The 21,652-nt window shown below is 47.8% G+C and overlaps 1 protein-coding gene across 2 annotated transcripts in view; it reads right to left on the bottom strand.

Moving 5' to 3' along the window:
* LOC138822875 (cadherin-13) overlaps positions 1–21,652 on the bottom strand; it is a 715,907-nt gene that overhangs the window by 409,512 nt on the left and 284,743 nt on the right. For both annotated transcript variants that reach the window (XM_070015848.1, XM_070015847.1), the window contains exon 3: positions 11,687–11,895. In XM_070015848.1, the coding sequence (XP_069871949.1) occupies positions 11,687–11,895 (209 nt within the window). The remainder of the gene's footprint in view (positions 1–11,686; positions 11,896–21,652) is intronic.

The raw sequence follows: 21,652 nt of genomic DNA on the forward strand, positions 1-21,652 counted from the left end.
GATGGAGTGTCTGATTTCCACAAAGACCTGGGAAGCCAGAGAAACTGCAGCCCACAGACAAGGAGCTCCTTTTTGGATCTCAGGTTCCATCTACTCCGATGTCTGGAGTCCCCTACTGGAAGGTTCCACAAACTTCCCTCTAAAGAGCTCACGACTGAAGCCATTGTGGGAGGGAAAGATAAAATGAGCTCTACTAACTGAAGGCTACCTGGAGATTAAGCAGGGTGCTTTGGAATTGTTGCTTGAAAAATGTTCCCAACTTTGGAGCCTCCTGGGTGTGGAATGGTGCTGGAAGAACTGTTGGGTCCCCAAACTGTACTTGGGGAGTTCCTGCTGCTCATAGCTCCAAACACTGCTGTACTCACCTATCTGTAGAAAACCAGACTTACCAAGAGCTTTAGACACCATCTTCACGCATATGCAATTTCTCTGCTTATAGTTAGGTCAAATGAAGTATATAACATGATGTACATGGGTTCTAATCAAAGGTTTCCCCACTTTTATTGAAAATTGATCTTTCTTCATATGATAGAGAAAAAAATAATGAGTGGTGGCAAAATTTGTTTTCTGCTAAAAATAAAAGCAACTCTTACATTGTGCTGATCATGTACATATAATAGTTGCTATTTGCTTTGCTCCTTCTGGCCTTATTTGGAAACACACAAACAATTCAGCAAGCAAGAGTTCTAGCTGTGGGCCTCCCTAGGATCTAGACAATGCTACTATTGGCTTTTCAGGTAGCACCCCTAAGGCTTATGTATTAGAAGGGAAGAGAGTGTTACTTTTTTAATAGCTAGGAAAAAAGAGGAATCAACTACAATAATATCAGGCCCTGGGATGGGTTCAAAGTGCTCGCTGCAAAGTGGAACTGCTTTGGGATAAAGAAGAGTTTTTGAAAAGTAAGGCTTTGTCTTAAACTGGTTTCTTTCAAGATGGAATTAAGATTCATCTCAGACTAATCAAGAATAGCAGAGGGTGTGGGTATATTTTGGAACTGCATAACTGTTAATCATATGGCAGAGTCCCCGTGTGTAAACACATCTTACCCTATTCAAACTAGCCAATCAAGGACAGATTGTGAATCTGAGCTCAACCAATCTGAGCAGAGGGGTGGGACCTTTTGCCTTAGGGATTTATAGAGAGCAGCCTGCCTGTTCTGTGTCATTGCTTGCCAGATGTTTGGTTGATGGTGCATCCTTCTGCAGAAGTAAATTTTGCCTTGCTGAGATTAAAAAAAAAAAAAAAAGAAAGAGTGCTTCCTGCATGTTCTTGGAGTATCTTGAGACCAGAGGCTCTGTCTGAATAAGCAATTGAATTGAGAACGGAGCAATGTCTATGGAATGGCCCAGGAGGAGAGGCAAAAGCCCGCAGATGTGAACCCTTTACACGTGGTTGGAGGAGATATGAATGCCCCGAATGCTGGGTTGGCCAAAGTTGAAGAATACATGACGCACTTTCCCTTCCCATTTTCTGCCTGATTGTCGTGCATGGGCACCAGAGAATGCAGCGGTGAAGTTCCTGGTCTCTGAGTACTTCTCGCCAGGTCCTTCCTCCTGAGAAATAAGACCCAGACACTCTCATAGCCCTAGGAGACATTTACATTCGGAAACTTTGTGCTGTCGCCCGGATAGTCTATTTTCAAAGATTCTGTTCAGGAACAAAGGTTTGCTAAAGTGTCCTGACACCGTGGGGCTTGTCCACTACTTCAAGTTTTCCTCAGGAAGGCTGCTTTTGTTAGCCACTCTGAGCATGCTTCATCACTTCAGCTCAGACAAGAGCAACCAGGCTTTCTGCAGGGCTCATGGCAGCCAAGACTTCCATAGGACTGGCCCTCAAAGTTCTCTAAAACACGTCGTCATCCCTTTATTTACATCTAGAATCCACTAGGATTTGACTTATGAAGATTATAAAAGGGTAGAAGCACAGCCAAGAGCCTAGAAAATGTATGTGTCATCCCATCGATTGTATTTTCCCACAGACAGCTGGGACAGCCTGACTGACAATACCAGCAAGCCCCACATGCCTATGGTGGCACTGGCAGCAGCCCTCACAATGGACAGGGAGAACGTGGGTTTCAGTCCTGGGCCTCCCTGTAACCACTTCCATGGACCTACCACCTGTATCTGTGAGTCTGTGCATCCCGACTTATAAAACCAGAATAGCACCACCGCTTCCAGGCACTGGGATGAGGCATGCGTCAGATAATGCACATGGAAACAAAATGGGAGATCATCACTCATCACATATAAAGGTAAGACATCTCCCTTAGGCTTGGGATTATGAAGACGACAAGACTCCTGGCTTGGAAACAGAAGACTTGCACTGTTTCTCTCCTGTGAGGCTCTTTGTTCCAAAGACTCCATCCAGGGGGATTTTTTTTTCTTTTAAGTGTCATGATAATACCAGACTTGTCCACCTACCTCATTTTCTTTGTTTAATTCTGGATTCATTTTTGTTCCTAACAACTTTAATATTTTTTCTCACATGCTCTTCTAGTCTCTGGTAGATAGCAGAGGAACAATGGCAGGGCTGTACTTGGACTGTGATTGGATGGCTGATGGGATTGTATGGACTGTGATTGGATGGCTGATGGGACTAGGTGGACTGCAATTGGATTATTGATGGGATAATGTCCAATGAGAAGGCTCAGCTCTATTCTGAATTCCACCTCTTACTACCAGAGGAAGAAGCTTAGCCTTCCTTCCCCTGGGCTTCTTCCATGTCTGTGAAATGGGTAGAACGGTCTTCCTCCACCCCTGGCATGGAGGAACCACATGGACCAGAGGAGCAGGTACATGTAGGAGACTGACTAAGGCCATTGCTGGTGTATGCTGGGTGCTACAGTCCCCATACAAAACTTCCTGTAGAACTTGGAGCACCCCTGACCAACAGGCAGCCAGTTGCTGGCTGTGACCAGGGATATCAGGGAGCACTATGATCACCAGCTGGTCTACATTGCTTGGGCTGAGGTATTCTGTGAACCTAAAACTCACGCTGGGTTTCAAAGAGGACAGGAATAAAAAAGGAAATGAAAGTACATCGTTAATAATGTTCACGTTAGCCGGGCGCTGGTGGCTCACGCCTGTAATCCTAGCTACTCAGGAGGCTGAGATCTGAGGATCGTGGTTCAAAGCCAGCCCGGGCAGGAGAGACTGTGAGACTCCTATCTCCAATAAACCACCAGAAAACTGGAAGTGGCGCTGTAGCTCAAGTGGTAGAGCGCTAGCCTTGAGCTGAAGAGCTGAGGGACAGCGCCCAGGCCCAGAGTTCAAGCCCCACGACCGACAAAAAAAAAAAAATAATAATAATGTTCACGTTGATTACGTGACAAATGGTATGTTAGACATATATATGGAACATTTATACCCATAGCGTTAAGTACAATATGCCTTTAAAATTGACTTCCCCTATTTCTTTCAACGTGCCTGAGAAAGTTTCAAATGCCAAATGTGGCTCACAGGGTACTGGTTGGACCATATTGCTGTACAAAATGAAATTCACAGTTTTCCCAAGCCAAAGGGAAGCCAGCTCCAGTTATCTATACTTTCTGTTAGATCAGTTATTTTTCCCCAAGCATTTCAATTAAAATTAATCTTCAGAATATAGTTTTTGTAGATTCAGATCCACAAAGCAATCTGTTATCTACTTAAATTAATGAATCGAAGGATGTCTTTTTTTATCTATATCTGAATAGCACCCCAAAGCTAAGAGCTATAAACATGACAATTTAGGCATGCGTCAAAAAAACAGCCTAATACCCTATTTAAGACCCAATTCTTAGATTGGTATAATAATTTTCAAGCTGTATATTTTTTCCAATTTGGATGACAGTTAAACGGATACTAATTTTCTTTAAAAGTGACTGAAGAGGCTTGGCTATGGAGAGCAATAATTCACAGATTTTTTTAAGTGACTGCACTTGTTAAATCAGCACCTATTAAGTTTCTGCTTCTTTAACTCATTACTTCTTTACAGTCACAGTAAATGCGCAGACTGGTCCTCTGCTGGGATGTTTGTAAAACATATTTCATGCAAGCAAGATCAATATAATTGACCAGTGCTACAGACTCCACATCACTTGAGACAAGCTAATTCATTTTGCTTAGCTGGCTATTCTCCTCTACCTGGGATAGTGTATAGACACCAAGTCAAGCTACACACATCCGTCGTCTCAGAGAGTAGCGGAGTAATAACCAAAACGAACAGGAGGCAAATGCTCAGCTAAAGTCTAGCTCAGTAACAAGTGTACAGACGCATTTTGGTCTAGAATGTGTGTTCTAATAGATATGATAGAAAGAACACCAGCTTGCCAGGCACTGAAGTGGTCAAGAATCATTGGTTACTGGGCACCTGGCTTGACACTTTTTTTTCTTTTTTTTCTTTTGGTGGTGGGGCTTGAACTCTGGGCGCTGTCCCTCAGCTCTTCAGCTCAAGGCTAGTGTTCTACCACTTGAGCCACAGAGCCTTTTCTGCTTATGTGGTGCTGAGGAATTGAAACAAGGGCCTTAGGCATGCAAGGCATGCGCTCTACCACTGAGCCACCTGCCCAGCCCAACATGGCACTTTTTAATTGTGTACATCTGATTATGGCATCCCCACGGTGCTGTGGTACCCATTTCTTCTATAGATGTGGTGCTCTATGCAAGCAGTGCATAGGAAATGTGTGATCTGGAGGGAGTCTGGGGTGATTCCAGGTTAACAGTGTCTGAAGGTTTGGATAAATACCCTCAGAATGTATGTCAGTAGTAATGGGTGCCCTGGGCCTCTGCTTTAGGGCTTGGTGACGAGGTGCTAAGGGATGTCTTCAGGGTGCTAGCCGATGAAATCCGAGGTTCCGGCCGATTGTGGGGATGAACACCACACCTCACCCCCAGCGCTGTGTGAGCCAAACTTCATCACTGTGGGCTTCTAGGCAGTTGGTAACATATTTCATATTTTTATTTAAAAAATTAAAACAGAAGCAGCGGTTTCTGCGAGTGGTTGCTTCTCTGCCACTCTTCTTGTTTTACTTTATTTGAGTTTGGAACTCTTCCCGTACTGATGCTTGAAATTATATTAGGGGCCAAATATTATGTCTTTTAAAATTGCATGTTTGCAGTGATGATAAACAACTGAGATAAACAAGCCTTAAATTTAACCTTTTCCGTTGCCATCATAACCTTCTCTGTTTTGACTTTTTCAAGGATTCTTCTAATGACCAGAATGGATCACAGCCATTATTATTATTCTGCATTTAATTTGAGCATCTTGATTAGGAGTCCACCTTCCTTTATTGGATCCAGTTTTACCTGCAATTGACTTCCAGTAAAGATGTGCAAATTGCTCTTAATTAACTTTTAAATACTGCCAAGTCTTCTGGTGTTTATTAAGTGGACTCAGAGAAATAAGAGTCTCCCCTCCAGGAAGTTGAGTCATCGAATTGAATAGAATAGGCAGGTTGGCATGGGGACAATGACAAAGCAGAGTCACCCGTGACCCTAAGTCCCCCACAGGGGTGCAGAAGAACGGATCACACCTGGTGTGGGGTGAGGAGGGGGCCATCTCAGCTTTCCTCATTCATTTGCAGAACACGCGTTACGGACCTGGCTTTGACAGGCTAATCCCGAGGAACAACGGAACAATGGCCCTTCCCAGGGCACTTAAGCATGCTGGTCACCGGTGAAGAGCTGCGCGGGTGTCAACGCTGACGCCCCAGAGCACTCCTGAGAGGATGACACCCGGCAGCCCACGTCACCGCCCAGGAGCTGGAGAAGAGGCCGGGGCGGCACTGTGACTTCCGCCACGGCGGCCTGCCTGGGTGCTCTGCTAGAAGACCGGCCCAGCCACACATGGCTGCCGTGGGGGAAAGCCTGGCCCTTCTTAGAGGAGCTTGAAGGGAAAGACCTCTTGGCCAGGGGGACAGACAGGTGTTCCCGAAGAAGGGAATTCTCCGCTAGTCCTGCGTATCATTGGAGCTGGCCAGGTCAGCTGGTGCTGGCTGCCGGGCGGTGGGGGCCCAGTGGAGGGGATGTGGTCCAGACAGAAGAGTGGCCAGCCAGAAGGGACAAGCAGGCCCGGCTCCCCTAAGGGGCCTCGGGGCTGGTGCTGAAGGAGGCGGAGCTCTGAACAGGAAGTGGGGTCCTTGTCCACTCATTCATTTGTCAAAAGCATTGACTGAGTTCTGACCCTGTGTCAGGCACAGAGGGAGGCTGGGTTGGTTGGTTTGTTTTGAAGGGGGTGGGAGAGGGAGTCTTGCCTTGGAATGGGGGGACAGGGAGGCCTTGGGTCGGGGGAGTGACATCTCAGAACAATGAGCCATTTGAATTCCCTGCCTGGCTCAACGCGTGTAAATTCTACAAGTGCCCAGAGCCCGGGCTTCCAAATTCAAACCAAACTCAGTATAGCTGCTTCGGTTCTTACACAGGAGGTCAAGAGTGATTCCTACAAGTTCCCTGATATTCCTTCCCAGCCTGACTTCATCGGGCTCTTTAATTGATGTCACAGCTCCGTGACATCGTCTGTATTTAGGAAGATAAATAAATTGATAGATAAGCCAGTTGATTAATTACCAGTGGGTTTGGGGAGGAAAAGGCAGGCTTGAAAAGGATAAATCTGGTTTACAGGTAGGTAAAGACATCTTGGTGCCAGGAATGGAGCACAGGGAAACACACACGCGTGTGCGAGCACACACACACACACATTTTGCTTGTCGAATGGTGGAAGGCGTCCTCACTCTTCCCGCCTTTGTGTGCTCGGGTCATGACCGCGTTCTGCGGCGCCAAGACCCTTTGTGCATGGAATGGATGGGTAACGCTGCTGCCTCCATTCCAATCACTCAGCCTGGCAAAAGCCAAGCATTAAACGACACCCTGGCTCGCTCAGATCTACAGGGATTGTACACCGCCCCAGACAGAAGCGGAGCAAGATGCGGGGCAGCTCATTAAAAATGCAGAAATCACTCAAGAGTATAATTAAGCCATTAACAATGGACTTCCAGGCTCAGGCTACAGACTTTCCAGGTGACGCAGAGTCACAACAGCAGGTAGAAAGAAAAGAGGCACTGGGGGCTGCGGGTGACAGGCGACTGTGCGGTCACTGCTGTGTCTCCCCGAGGACGCGCGGTGATGTGAAATCAGACTGCAGTCGGCTTGGCTCTGGAGCACCACCCTGCCCCCATGTTCACAGATGCCTTCTCTCTCCTTCCTTGACTGCTCTCCCTCTCCTGGCCCGGGTCTCCAGCTTTGGCCTCATGGTCTCAAGTGCAGGCACTCAACCCGCACTTCCTCTTCCTGCCTCTCTCAGAGACTCTCAGCGGCTGTGGCGCGCTGTTCTGTGCTCTGCCCGGTAGAATGCGCGGTGGCGTGGACTCTACTTGTATTCCTGCTTCAGAGCCGAGGATCTCAGAGCACTGAGTGATCCACCAAAGTCACACGCGGGTAAGTGGTATCGTGGGAAGGTGGACTTCTTCATGTACCAAAGCAGACTGTTAGGTGTTCTTCCTTAGTCCTCAGGTGTTCCTCCAAACACACCCTAAAAGCCCACAATGCCCGCTAATCCCATCTCTATCAAGATATCCCAGCAGCCCCAGGGTGTGTGTGTGTGTGTGTGTGTGTGTGTGTGTGTGTGTGTGTGTGTGTGTGTGTATGGTGTGTGTGTATGGTGTGTGTGTGTGTGTGTGTGTGTGTGTGTGTGTACTCCCCCATACACATCTCACTAGACATCCTTACCACCCAACTCCTTTCTTTCCTGGTCCCATTCACATCCACCTTCTAGGCTACACAATGTAGAATCATCTAGATGCCGCAGCTGGGCTCTTTCTCCAGTCAGTGCACACCTTATACTTCTTGGCTACCTTGCAGCTCTATTCATGAGCTCTTTTCTCCACCCAAGGGCAGTGACAGCGGCCACGCAGGGCCCAAGGGTCAGCACAGTGACGAGTGTCTGGACAGAGAGGCGAGCAGGCAGTCCATTTCCTGTCCCTCAATGGTCAAGTGGAGGCCCAGGTCTCCAGGCTGCAGGGAGGGGGTGGGTGACACCCCACAGGACGCTGTGGGGGTTAGAAATCATGTACGTTACAGCGCACATGGAGATGTCCACGGTCTGAAGTATCACACAAAGTGTCCCTTAAATGAAGGAAACCAGCGGTGGCCGCTATTAGAAGCCTTGCCTGTCTCCCTGGGTACTTCCGTCCCCAGTGGATGCCCAGTGGCTGTTTGCATCCTGCCTGTTTCCCCACTTAGGAACTCGGTGGCTCCTGTGGTCCAGCCCGTCAACGTGTCCTCTTCCCGCCCGCTACCCGCCTGCTTCCGCTCAGCATCTCCCCGCCGGCCTCTCCTGGGATTCTGGGCCCCGGCTTCTTCGGGGGTAGGTAGGGGATGTGCTCACCAACACCCGAGGGGAGCCAAGAGATGCTGTGCTCCCCGCTGCCAGTGAGGTGCTTTATACCCACAATGCAAAGCTGCATCCTTAGCCCCAAAGGCCTGGGTGGAGGAGGGTGCACAGCTCAAGGAAGAGAAATGGAAATCTGGAGCCAGGATGCTCGGCCAGGGGATGCGCGGCTAGCTTTCACCGTGGGAAGAGAAGGAGCTGGAAGAGTCCTACACGGGCGCCCGGCATCTTCTCGTCTGGGTCTCGGGCCCCGCTTGGGATGGCTGTCACGTTTGTGGGAACGGCCTTTGCGCTCTGCCCCACATTTCAAGGCCAGGCAACAACGGGGCATCTGTGTCAAGAGGAGGAGCTGTGGAGCCACACTGCCGGGTCTGAGCCCTCAGCCCTGACGCCCGCTCGATACACGGCCCAGGCGCGGAAGGCGCCACCGCATCGCTGCCCTCTCCAGAGAGATGCTGAAGCTAACAGCATGCGGGGGGATGAGGAGACGGGGAAGCGGGAGAGAGCACTGCACTCGGAGCGAGCACCATGTCCACGCCGGCTCTGGTCATTACTGAAGTTCACCGCTGCAGCATCAGCTGAGTGCTGCGTGTGCTGTTCCGTCCAATCCTCCTGGAGGCCCCGGGATGTCTATTACCACCCCCTCTCTATGGATGACAAAACCCCACACCAAGGACGGTCCCAGTGGAACAGCTACCCATCCAAAGCCATAGAGTGTGGGAGAAATCCTTTCCTGAGGCAAGGGCATACCCCCCATGGGGCGTTCTCCGCCCCCCCCCCCCATCCCGAAGACCAGGGAAGGGTGGCGTGGCATCAGGAAGAGGCAAGGATTCAGGCGCTGGACTGCCTAAGCAGCTGTTCCTTGTCACTGTGTCACCGGGGGCAAGTCCCCCGCCTCTCGCTGCCTCAGTACACAGAGACGTGCGCCCCATGGTTGCCAACAGGTTACCAGAGCCAACAATAGACGCGCACAGAAGTAGTACCAGGTGCACAGGTGGCGCTGTTCTCCCTGAGCTCCTCCCTCATCCATGGGCGCAGAGCTCCTGCCATTCCCCGCCCCCACCCCCGGCCTAGTACATTAACCACCTGCGCATGTCCGAAGGCTCTGAGCCCACGCACCACGCTCCCACCAATCTTCCTTTTTAAGGCTGCAACCGGCTTGGTTACACACAATAGGACCATACAGAGTACCAGAGACACATGTCTAACCAAAGTCTACTCTCTTTAGAGGGGTTCTTTTTGCTATTTTTCTTATTCTCTCTTTCTCTCTTTCTCTCTTCTCTCTCTCTCTCTCTCTCTCTCTCTCTCTCTCTCTCTCTCTCTCTCTCTCTCTCTCTCTCTCTCTCTCTCTCTCTCTCTCAATCATGTGCTCATCTGGACATCTGCACAAGGGCCGTTTCCAAACCACACAAAATCACCAAGGCGGAAGAAGAGCGTCCGGTCCTGCCGGAAGCTGGCCCACAGCACAGCTTGGCCGCCTCTCCGTGTTTCGCAGGGAGCAAGCAAACAATTACAGCCAAGTTGTGTCCACAGTGTGTGCAGACAGCGGCAAAGGAGAACCAGCCGGAAGGGGCTCTGCTGTGGCAAAGCATCTTGCCTGGCCTCAAGAGGGGGGGACAGACTGGGAGACTGGAGCCAAGCCACAGAGCCTATCTTCTTGTCCCGCACAGCGGCATTTGTCCCGACAAGTGCTCAGAACCCCTCCAGCTATCGTCCAAGCAACGCGATCTGACCTCATCTTTCCTGACACAAAGATGAACCCTGAGCCATGCTGACTGAGGGCCATGGGCACATGCTCAGCCCCTTGCTGCCCCCTCCTCCGCCCTCCGCAGCATTTCTCTGTTCCAGAGCAGCGCTGGTGCCATGTATCTCGGCAACTGTGTTCTTTTGGTTATTTGCCGCGTCATTTAGGTCGCAAGTTGGTGAGATGCTGAGAAAACCGCGGTGGCTAAATAAGAGGAACGCTTGCCTTTATGGAGTCCATCGGCGTCCACACCGGCCTCCGTGTACTCACCAATAGCCTGTTTTCTGTGAAACTATCAGGGCCGCGCTGAGCCGAGCCTCGAGGCCTCGGGCTGCCCTTCACTCACAGAGTCACAGATGGGAAAGGGAACCGTGGGGTTATGGAATGGGTCCAGTCTCTTCATAGCAACGACTTTCTGGCTTAGAAACCTCTCTCCCTGACCCACGGACAGTTCTGCCTGCACTGGGAAGGATGCTCAGGTCAGGCCACCTCAGCCACGAGCCCAGTGATGGGGGAACTACACCCAGGCCACCTGGTGCCCCCGGGGCCTGTGAAGCAGGATGTCTTTCTCGAGATCACAGTGTTGCAGAAGCCTGTGCTCACGTTGTCTGTCACCCTGCCCTTAACTGTGGCGTCCTGCTTCGTCTACCACCAGACCACGTTACAAATCAGCCAGGGTTGGGGCAGATGGAGAAAGGTCATAGGAGCCAGGGGCTTCCAGAGCTCAGGGTGGCAGGCAGGAAAGCAGGCGAGAGATGCCAAGTGGGGCACCTACTGTTATCAGGGCTATTCTTTTGTAAGAGTCTTTTGGAAACTTCCTATCATCAAAGGCAAAAGACCTAGAGCGGCTCAGGCAAAAGGCCTCTAGGGGCCCGGATGGCAGTCGGTGGCACTCCTCAAGTGTGCGCCCACGCCTGGGGAGTGGGAAGATGAGCACACGTGGGCATCTGCAAGAGAACGGGCCCTGCTGTACAGCAGGGACAGCGGCCTGTGCAGTGACTGCCTGGCCTCACCCAGCAATGAGAGGCCCCGCCTGACATCTGCCCCGAACCTGCTCCCCCATCTCGGACAAGTGGTGTGCCTGGAAGAACCACCCATCTTTGGCTCCCGGTGGGGTGTTTGGGCGAAGGGGACTACTTCAGCCCTGACTTCAGGAAAAGACACATGACCCAGGTGTGTCCAGCTAGACAGAGTGTCACAGGGGGACAGGGCACTTAGCTCAGAGACGGGCATGGAATCCGAGGAGAGCCAATGCGAATCAGTTTCCAGCCTTTTCTGACCTTATTGGGAAGAGACTCTCTCAGGGAATACAGACAGAGCCACGGGATGGATACAAGTCAGAGCTACGCCGTCCTGTGGGCACCAGTGTGAAGCCGTGAACAATGCTGGCAAGCGATCATCTATGAACTGGTAAGTTCCTGTTGTCCCTCCTCTTGCCATTTTTTTGGGAGCTGTATTTCTGTCATTTGTAGTCACAATAATCAAAAGCGCATTGGCCAACGCAATAAAGACCCATTTCCACATGAGACAGACAATGTGCTTTCCTCACAGATGCAGCTTAGGCCAAAACCTTACCTGCCAGGATCCCTGGATGTCCCTCCCTCCGACAATCACGAGCTCGGCCATGTCCTCGGCGTGGGGAGTCCTGGCATGGACGAACAGGGTCCGACCCACCGCGCTGACGTTCCTCAGGGGCACTAAGCCGCCATCGGCATTCACCTTGAAGTGGGGACTGGAGACCTCATAGCGCAGCTTGGCGTTTCCCTGACAGTCACTGAAGGTCACTGGGAAAAGGAGACACAAAGAGCCTGGGTAAGCTATACAGCTGTTATACATGGACGCTTCACTACTCCTAACCCCAGAACTGCCCTTCATCCCCTAGTGAACCACTTACACTCAGTGGCTCTGTGCTAGGAGAATTCAGGAAAGACACAACCCTTCCACTCCGTGGCTTTGATCACTGGCTCTGGCCAGTCACAGGGACCTCTCACCACCATCTTTCCCAGGGTAAGTCATCATTCTGCACCATTCAGCTCCAAGATGCCCCATGCTCCGCAGCTTCTTGTACAAAGGCCTTCCCATAATATAGCATTGTATAAATATGTCTAATTTATGTGTCTTCCTCACCAGAGTCAGGGGCAGAAGTGGCATCTGATTTTTTCTTTTTACTTATCTCTACATCTCCAGTAATAAATATGACACATTTTTATGTGCATGCGGAAGGCCATCGATAACGATCCCATCCCAAACCACTCTGCAAGCAAAACGATGCTGTGTGGTAGGGGACTTCGGGGGAGCTGTGCGCAGGAGAGGCTGCAGGTGAGGCTGAGCACTGAGATGAAGGCCTTTGGCGACCTCCTGACTCGGTTAAGCCCAGTCGTAGAGATGGATAAGGGATGGAGAACTTGACCATGAGCACCTGGCCCTGTTCCATTCTCTAAACAGCACGCGGCTTGGACTCGGTGCTCAGCCATGTCTGTTAATCTTTCTCCATAATCCCATTAAAGTTTAGCGGAGCCCAAAGCATAATTGGAACCTGTGTGTGCGCTGAAGGAAAGATGCTTGGACGAATGCCCGCCATTCACTGAGTGGTTCCAGGTGCCCAGCTCTGTGTCCAGGGCTGCGCACTGCCTCCTGCCTCCCAGCGAGCCTCATTTTCAGCAGCCCCTCTGGGCTTTTGTTTTCCCACTACCTATGCCCCTAAGAAGCCTTGTCAGACATTCTGTTTTCATAATCACCACCCTCTTCTAAGGCCTTAAGATCACAGATGAACTTACGGAATCTTACATCACAGTTGTACTCATGCCTGTCTGCCCATTGCATGCATATCGTACTTTGTTCCTTTATGTACACCGTTTCTCCTCTCCATAAGAACTGATTCCATCCCCTCTGGTTACAACAGAGTACTGCCGACTGCACAAGGAGAGAGCAAGAGAATGCCCCCGATCCGATCTGCTGCCTCGGTAAACCTGAGTTCTGGGCGTTCCATTTCCTAGGCACCGATGAACAAGAAGAAAAGGGGTGGTTTCTTCATCTCAACTCCATTTGGCATCTCACAAATCCTTAGTGGGCACAAGAGGTGCCAGGCTGAGACCCTATTTCCATTCAGAGTCACAGGCCCTCAGACAGTACACCCCAGCCCTCTTCCCACCCATACCAACTAGCTGACAGCTCCAAGGGTCCTTGCTTCTCCTTTCAAAAAATGCCTTTATTATTATTATAAAGGTGATATACAGAGGGATTACAGTTACATACATCAGGTCATGAGTACAATTCCTTGTTGTTGTTGTTGTTATTGTTGTTGGTCATGGGGCTTGAACTCTGGGCCTGGGCACTGTCCCTCAGCTCTTCAGCCCCAGGCTAACACTCTACCATTTGAGCCACAGCGCTACTTCCAGTTTTCTGGTGGTTTATTGGAAATAAGAGTCTCATAGACTTTCCTGCCCGGCCTGGCTTTGAACTGTGATCCTCAGATCTCAGCCTCCTGAGTAGCTGGGATAACAGGCGTGAGCCACTGGCACCTTACTTACAATTCCTCTTGCACAGTGTCATCCCTTCCCTCATTCTCTCCCAGGCCCACTCCCCCATCTCTACCCACAATGAAGGTCGTCCAGTTCACCTTCAACACAGGGTGTAGCGAGCCCCACCGCGGCACCTGTTCACCGTTTTTCCCTTGAGCTCTGTGCCTCCCCCCAGCTCAGAAGCAGATGCTTTACACGGGAAATGTTCTTCTCAAGGCTGATATCTATGACATCCTCAGGGGAGTACTTAAACAAAAAGCGATACCTGCCCCCTCTTTCTGGAGATTGTGACCAACTCAGGCTGGGTTGGGGTCTGAGCACCAGCATCCCGCAGAAGCGCCCCAGATGAATCAAACGCATAATATGCTAAGCACCAGGACCTTAGACAATACACTTTCAGAGTACCAGGACTCCATGATGCTTAGCCACGACTGAAAGGGAGAGGAGTCCTGGGGCCTGGCACGCCAGGAGCTGCTGTTCTGCACGCGTGGGAAGGCAGGCAGGATGTCAGATGCTAGTTCTGAAGGCCTTCTCTGGTCCTTGCTCAGACAAGCTCTACCTCTGTACCCAGTTCCTTCCACTGCCGAGGCTAGTAACACCGCCTTCCTTAGAGAACAGCGCCCTCCAGAGGCAGAAGAGAATGCTACATGGGCCTCCACGGGCCGAACCCTCGGGACAGAGCTGAGTTCCACAAATGTGCATGATTATTGATGTTCTCGCGATCCCCAACACTAGGAGGGCTGCCTCTTCCTTTTCCCGGCGTGGCAGTCTGCTTCCGGCTGGCTTTCTGCCTGCTCCATGCCCTTCTCCTTGTTTCTAGGTGGGCACGCTTGCTCAGGGCTGCCGCCTGTGCCGCTACCATGGAGATGGCACTAGAGGAAGCCAGGCTCGGCGGACTCCGGGTCAGCCTTGTCCACCTGTGAATCTCTTCGCGTCCCTAGGTGAAATTCTAACTTCCTTCCTCACGTGGGCAGCTACGACAGAAAAAAGACCTCAACGGAGGGAAACTAAAGCATCAAAAAAGGTGTTCTGAACAATTTCCACATGGATTGTTGGCAAAGACAGCTTCATGGAAATGCAGGCTATGATTCTTTTTCTTTTCTGAAATACTGACAGTTGGGATGAGCCTTAAGTCACCTTTGCATGGCTCCTCCCACCGTGGCCCTCACAGCCATTCATGGTGGGCACCGTCTGCCTGACCCTCTCATCCCCGGCCGCCTGATTGGCTGGTAGTATAGTATGAGCCACTAGTGCCTGGCACTCCAAATGCAATAGTCTAATATGTGTCAAAATAAATTGAGTTCTATTAGTAAAAACTGGGTCCTTGGATCTACTAAAACCTTTGGAGTAACGTTTATTTGTTGCATCCTGGAAAGGGCTTTGGGACTATGCTCCTCTCTGCTCATCCTCATCTAGAACAATCCATACATGGCCCCCACCCTAAGCAGTTTATAATGACAGCCAGATATCTGTCATGAAATGCATGTAGCATCAATGGTGAAGACTAGTCAAAGACACAAGTCCCAGCAAAGCACTTAGGCTAGCAACTTTGGCACTATCTAAATGACCGACTGGACATGCAGGAAGAGTAGTTCATCAGAGCAGAATCACCATGCTTTGCAATCTTACCTTATATTACTGGTTAAGAGGAGCAAATGGAGGGACCACCCCTGCATCATGATCTCATTAGCTTTGTTGATAGTTCCAGACAGTACGTGTTTGGAGGTATAGGGTTCAAAGAATATATTTAAAGGTAAAATTGAATAGCTTCTGACTTGTTTCTATAGAGACAACCTTGTACATAGCTGAAGAGGGCACTGTGGATAACTCAAACAAAAAAAATTCTTATAAACATTTAAATTTGTGGACAAATATTTGAAACCTCCACTTGAGGGGACAATGGACTGTCCAGGCTATTGTGAACCTACTATTAACTTCTCCATGTACTTTATCGTGGTGGCATTTAAAATTGCTTCTAGAAAGAAAAGAAAGTTATACATATAATAAACCCTACGTGGGAATTTATTGAATCGGTCGCATACCATCATTCTTTGAGATAATCTTAGAGCACCCCAGGAGAAAAGAGGGGAGGTGTGACCCCCCCCTACCTGGGGGAAAATGCAAATTAGGCAAACGGCACCACTCAGCGTTTCAATTATGCTTTCAGCGTGTCTCCACTCAAAATGTCCTCTGGGCTTAATGCAAATGTCACAAAAAGACAAACTTTAGCTGGGAGGGAGACAAAACCACACTGGAAATGGGAAGTTTGGCACATGAATTAAGGGGGCTTCATCTTCCCGACCTTGATTTTATTATGTCTTTCTAGTTTTCTTTTCTTTTGAACGTGGTTCTTAGGGATGAAAATCCAAAAAGCGTTAGATCTGTTACCATCCTGAAATATGTGAAGGAGCAAATTAAGCTGCATTATGATCCCAGGAAATATTAACATGCAGATGGATTTAATTTTATCTGAAAAATATGGAACAGTTCTGCTTAAAGAGATATGTATGAACGAATACATGGCTTTTGTGTTATCTTCCTAAGCGTGTTTGATTCCATCTTTGAGCCATACTCTTCTGTCTTAAGATGCGAATACGGTCCTCCAGGTTGTGCACATTTGCTGAGATTTATAAATGGGTAAGCACTTTAGGTGCAGCCCATGTTCAGAGTTGGTGCTCAGACTCTGCTTGTATACTTGTGCAAGGATATGTGTGAATCAGGACCATCAGCTCTGAGCCGGTCATCCCACAAACAGATGTATATGAATTACTATGCCCATCTAGGCAGGAACACCTCCCACAGAGAGATGAGTGTGGATCGCAATCCTCTTGATGTGCGAGGATGATAGTTTCATTGTTGTCAGGTAATAGGAAAGCCCTGATGTTGCGTTTGTCACAGTTAATGAATACATGTTGTTGACTTCAAGGGTCCAACTTGCCTTCCAATTGCCTTGCAAATTCTCTGACAAATCTTCCTCAGCTCACAGGAGAACCTCGCCTAGCCATCTCTGGAGCCTAGGCGCTGCTCTGTGCAGAATGTAAACTACAGACTATTTATTTATTCTCCCGCAGACTGGGGTAGACCAGCTATCTCAGCTACCCTGGCCTACTTAGGAATACAGAATTCAACTGTTCCATCAGCAAGAAGGAGCTGTGTGCTGGTAGATCTGCAGAGTCTTTGTGGGGCTGGCATGCGATGCCTGTCTGAGGACTTGCTTTAGTGCATCCAGTTCAGAAACATCAGATGGACTCTCTCCAGGATTCAGGGCAGCACTTAATTGCTTTTTCCATCCTTCGGTATCCCACTGGCATGCAACAGCACCCACTTCCTTTGGAAGAGCCCCGAGGCAATTTGGACCTGCCCCCCCAGTGTCTCTGAGCCCTCTCGTTCCTCAGGCATTCTGCTCAATGGAATTTTTACTCACAAATGTGCCCCTCTACCCATGTTGGATCAGTTCTGTGGTTATTCAGCAGGCCCAGTCCTCCCAGCCTCTACATGCAGTACGCGTCTGCTTCCAGAATGCCCTGGGCTGCATCCTGGGCCTCACAGTGGCCCAGAGTCGGTGCAGAGCCAGTACTGACATCCATAGAGCTTCTAGGAGGTTCTTGGAGAGCCTGCCCCATGGCTGATCGACCCAGAAGAGGATTTTGCCACTGTATATTTTGATAGGTGCATGGGACACATAAAATTGTCTTAATACCATCTCATGCATCAATTCCAACTTCAATAAAATAGAGTTTCAATTCTATCATGTCAGGGCAAGATGTAAAGGATGATTCAGTCAAATGATCCTCAGCAGAAACCTGTTTTTTTGCCATGTGAACCCTCAAAGGCTTGGAAAAAGACAGACTTCACGTCTGCTTTCAGAATTTATATGTGTGTGTGTGTGTGTGTGTGTGTGTGTGTGTGTGTGTGTGTGTGTGTGTGTGTGTGTGTATTTTTTTTCTGTCTACCATTAAAAACTAAATCGTTCACTCTGAATCAGTTTTCTCCTGCCAAGGTCCTACATTCCCTGCCCACTACTGATTCTTTAAAACGTGGCAAATTGTTTTCTGATAAGATGATGAACAGTCTCTAGCCCATGGTGGTTATAATAATGATGAATTTGTATTTTGAATTGGATTACCTTGTAGATAGCATTGCATCCACCTCAGTACACACTCAACCCTCTTTGCTGAATGAACAGGAGAACTGTAACTTGGCAGCTACATAAATTTAAAACCGTGTCCCCAAGCATAACTGACAATGAGAGTGCAGACTCAAATGAAGATTTGAGTGAGTTGATCTCAAAGTCACCTTCTCAGCGAAACAGAAATCGTGGAATCAGCATCTGAGAGTCACACTTGCGTTTAGAGAGATGTTTTCCTGTACCTCACATATGTCTCTCACAAAACCCTTAGTGGGTGATGTAGCTGGCATGTCTAATGCAACTTCTCTCCTTCCCTGTGGACATCTCTGGGGCTAATGGAAGGACAGATTGGCTGCATCAGAACTGCAAAGGTACACGACTTCACAGCTATAGTCTCTTGCACACTTGTAGCCTAGTGTCTTGGCTCCACCTAGGGATTCAAAGCCTGCCATGTTTGATGCCCTGACCATCATACAGAAGATATACCTGGAGCGGAAGGATCTCAAGAGAAGAACAACTTCTGCATGACCACCTGGTGCGAGGTACAGAACCAGCTGGAAGGTGAAGAGAAGAACACAGTGGTGGCTTTCTGGTTGCCCCTGGGCACCTTCAACTCAGGGAGAAAGTTACACACCAGCTCTCTAATACTCACAAACCGTAAACAACTTCAATATTCTCACTAACTAACACTTTAATTCCAAGGAATACACTGTTAATACTAATCACTGGCTGAGGGTCAGCCTGAGCTCATCTCTGAGCTGAAAGTAGCTTGGCTTGGCTCTCATGTCAGAAAGGCAAATGAAGCAGTGGGGTGGCCAGGCATGAGGGGGTTTGGGTCTGGGGTCCTAGGGAAGGACTGTTCCCAGATGGGTACTTCTCCAAGAGCTTTCCAGGAGAGTCAGGCAAGGAGAACAAGAAAACACCTGTGAGTTCAACTGAAAGATGCTCCAAGACCTTTAGAAATGATTGGAATAAAAGCCTAGGAGAAGGAGGTGGAGGTTCTTCTAGCATGTTGGTGGGAGACTATAAGCCAATGCAATGCAAAGAATCAATATTTGTTTGATATCCGATTTTTTCAAATACTGGAAAACCCTCTGGAAATACAGAATATTTTCTTCTGGATGAAATAATGTACTTGTCACTGGATACTTTCAAGCAGAACTTTTCTGACTCTTGGTCAGGAATGTTGGGGGAAAGAGTCAAACATTTGGTGAGGTCTCTTATGATTAGGAAATTCTACCATTCTAAAGCTTGGTATATTTATATAGCAACCCACTAAAATTAGCATTTGTTCACTCACAAAGTGAAAGATAGTAAACAACAAAGGATAAATGCCAACCAAAAGTTGAATAAGGTATATTTGCTACCTTCATAATATTTAGAGTATATATGATTTCACATGTTAAAGAACTGATGTTCCATTTCATCATCGTATGAAAAGATCCAATAAGCACCATGTGGTAGAAATTATAAGCAGGCAGATCATAATTCCATGTAATCAATTTCTTTCTAGCAGTGAGAGAAAGTCAACCACTGGGTATTCTCTGGGATATCCATTAAGAGCAATTCCCAAGAAGTACACTTCACTTTCCTGAAGAGCTGAGCTCACAAAAAATTGCAAATTTCCATCTGATTTTCATATATCTCATTATGGAACTAGAGGCACTCTTCTCGGTAATTGACCTTACAACATTTTTTCATGAAATTGAGTTTTCCACATAAAATTTAATATAACCAATCATTGATTGGTATGCTTCCCAAGAAACTTTATCCACAAGAGTGGATAAAATAGTTGGGTATGAAAATCACGTAAAACATCCAATTTTGGTGTCTGACCTGGTTTTGGGGTCCATGCCAGTTCAGCTAGTGTTAGTATTTGTATTATAAAAGGGTGTTGGTTCATATGAATGCATCCAGGGGCCAGTCACCCAGAATTATTTTCTACATGACCAAGTCATCCTATGAAACATAGAAGGATGCTTTTTCACTCTACAGTCTGTCTTCTAAATAGTTACCATAGATAGGGCATTCTGTATTGACCAGGCAGTGGGTCAGATGTTTGATCATAACTCTGACTGTCCCATGAAGTTACAGAGGAGGTAACCTGAGGCTGAGAGGTGAAAATTCCTTAAGGTCACACATGCATAATGAATAAACCTGGAATTACTTTCTACAAAGATTATGGAATCTTGTCCCAGGAGCTGAGGGTCTTATTTCTTTTATGATGGTAAAATATATAGTACATATTGAAAATTATTCTACAAAAGAGCCATCAAAAAATGAAATCAGGTAGAATATCAAAGTAGGTGGTTATAGCTACATAGTAAAAGCTAGAAGAACCTATGAGTCAAAGCTTGCTAGAAACTTTAACTCTGAAGTGGGGGACACAAGAATGGGGTACAGACTCAACTTTCTGCAGCCCAGAGCTGCAGCCAAGATCTTTTATGTAAATTAGCATCTTTACAGGTGAGAGGAAAGGAGAAGTGTGCAACACACTACCATTGATGTAACTGTAGCTTTCATCAATGAACTCTTGAGATTTGGGCTGACTGCAGATCTTGCTATTCCACTACAAAGTCATCACCAGTTCTCAGATCAAAAATAGCACAAAAGTTTGATCCACAATCTTCAAATGTAAAGTCTGAATCTCATCAAAGTCAGAGGTAATCTGTAGCCAGTGTGTGGGTACACATATCTTTTGTATAAAAACCTGGATATAGTTTGAACATTCTACCTTTTGTTCCCTGGTGATAAAGAAATGGTTCTGTGCAGAAACAAGTTTGTGCACATTCCAGAGCCGGTCTAGTGATACTTGCAGAAAAGTATCTGGTATTCGGGGTCTCAAGTGCACCACTTAAGCAACAGTGGGTCTTTTTCGTAAATCATAAAGCCAAAGTATTGGTAACATTGACAGAGTCATAAAGGTCATTGGACATGCCAGTCCAGCTGTAAGAGCCTGCAGAATGCCAACTTAGTTTTGAAATTTTTCTTCTGTCTCATCCTTTTACAACCAGAGAACTCTATAAGGGCAAAGGCTACCTGCAAAATAATTACTTGGGTCTCTGGGTCTGCTCAGTGCCAGCCCTTAAACAGAGTTGGCAATCAAAACCTATTAGTAGATTCTTTCTGGTTATAATCACGTAGTTTGTCATGTCCTGTTTAAGTGATGAGAGGCTCATCAGCTGTGATTATGGATTGGTTCTATCCAGTTGGCAAGACCTTATCAGGAAATTTAAAATACAATGATTTAGCTCATAGTACACAAAGCACAATTAATTCTTGTATGCCTATATAGGCTTTCTGATGTAAGCAAAGAGACATTCTTTGGTCATACTTGTTCAACCTCCAATGGTGAGAGATTTTTATTGCATCCCTTGTGCCATATGGCATTGTCTCTGTCTTCAGCCCCTTGGGAATGGAGAAGGATGGGCATCAAGAGTATCTGGTCACTTGTTACAGGTACCCTACTTTCCTGTGATTTCTTCACTTGACAACAGTAGCCCTCATACATTTCCCCAGGAAGTCTAAGCTATTTTTTCCTCATGTGAACTATCATGGGAAATGCATGAGCCCCATGCAAATCATAGCTTTCCATCCAAAGTGGCAGCTTTTGCAGTTGAAGGATTCTTGTATGGGATCCTGAGTATAATACTGTGATTACAGGAGGCCCCATGAGCCTGAAATATTCTCTTTTGCACATACCCATCGTAAGCCTAAGGTTCCTGAGATTTATTGCTCACAATATGCACACACACACACACACACACACACACACACACACTTCAAGCTGAAACATATGGTCCCATACAACTGTGATATTTATGATAATGAATCACAGATGTTTAAATGGATATAATCTGAACACACTTAAGTGCTAAGACGCTGGGATCT

This window comes from Dipodomys merriami, unplaced genomic scaffold (assembly GCF_024711535.1).
Source record: "Dipodomys merriami isolate MVZ:Mamm:240054 unplaced genomic scaffold, mDipMer1.0.p SCAF_116, whole genome shotgun sequence".
NCBI lineage: Eukaryota > Metazoa > Chordata > Mammalia > Rodentia > Heteromyidae > Dipodomys > Dipodomys merriami.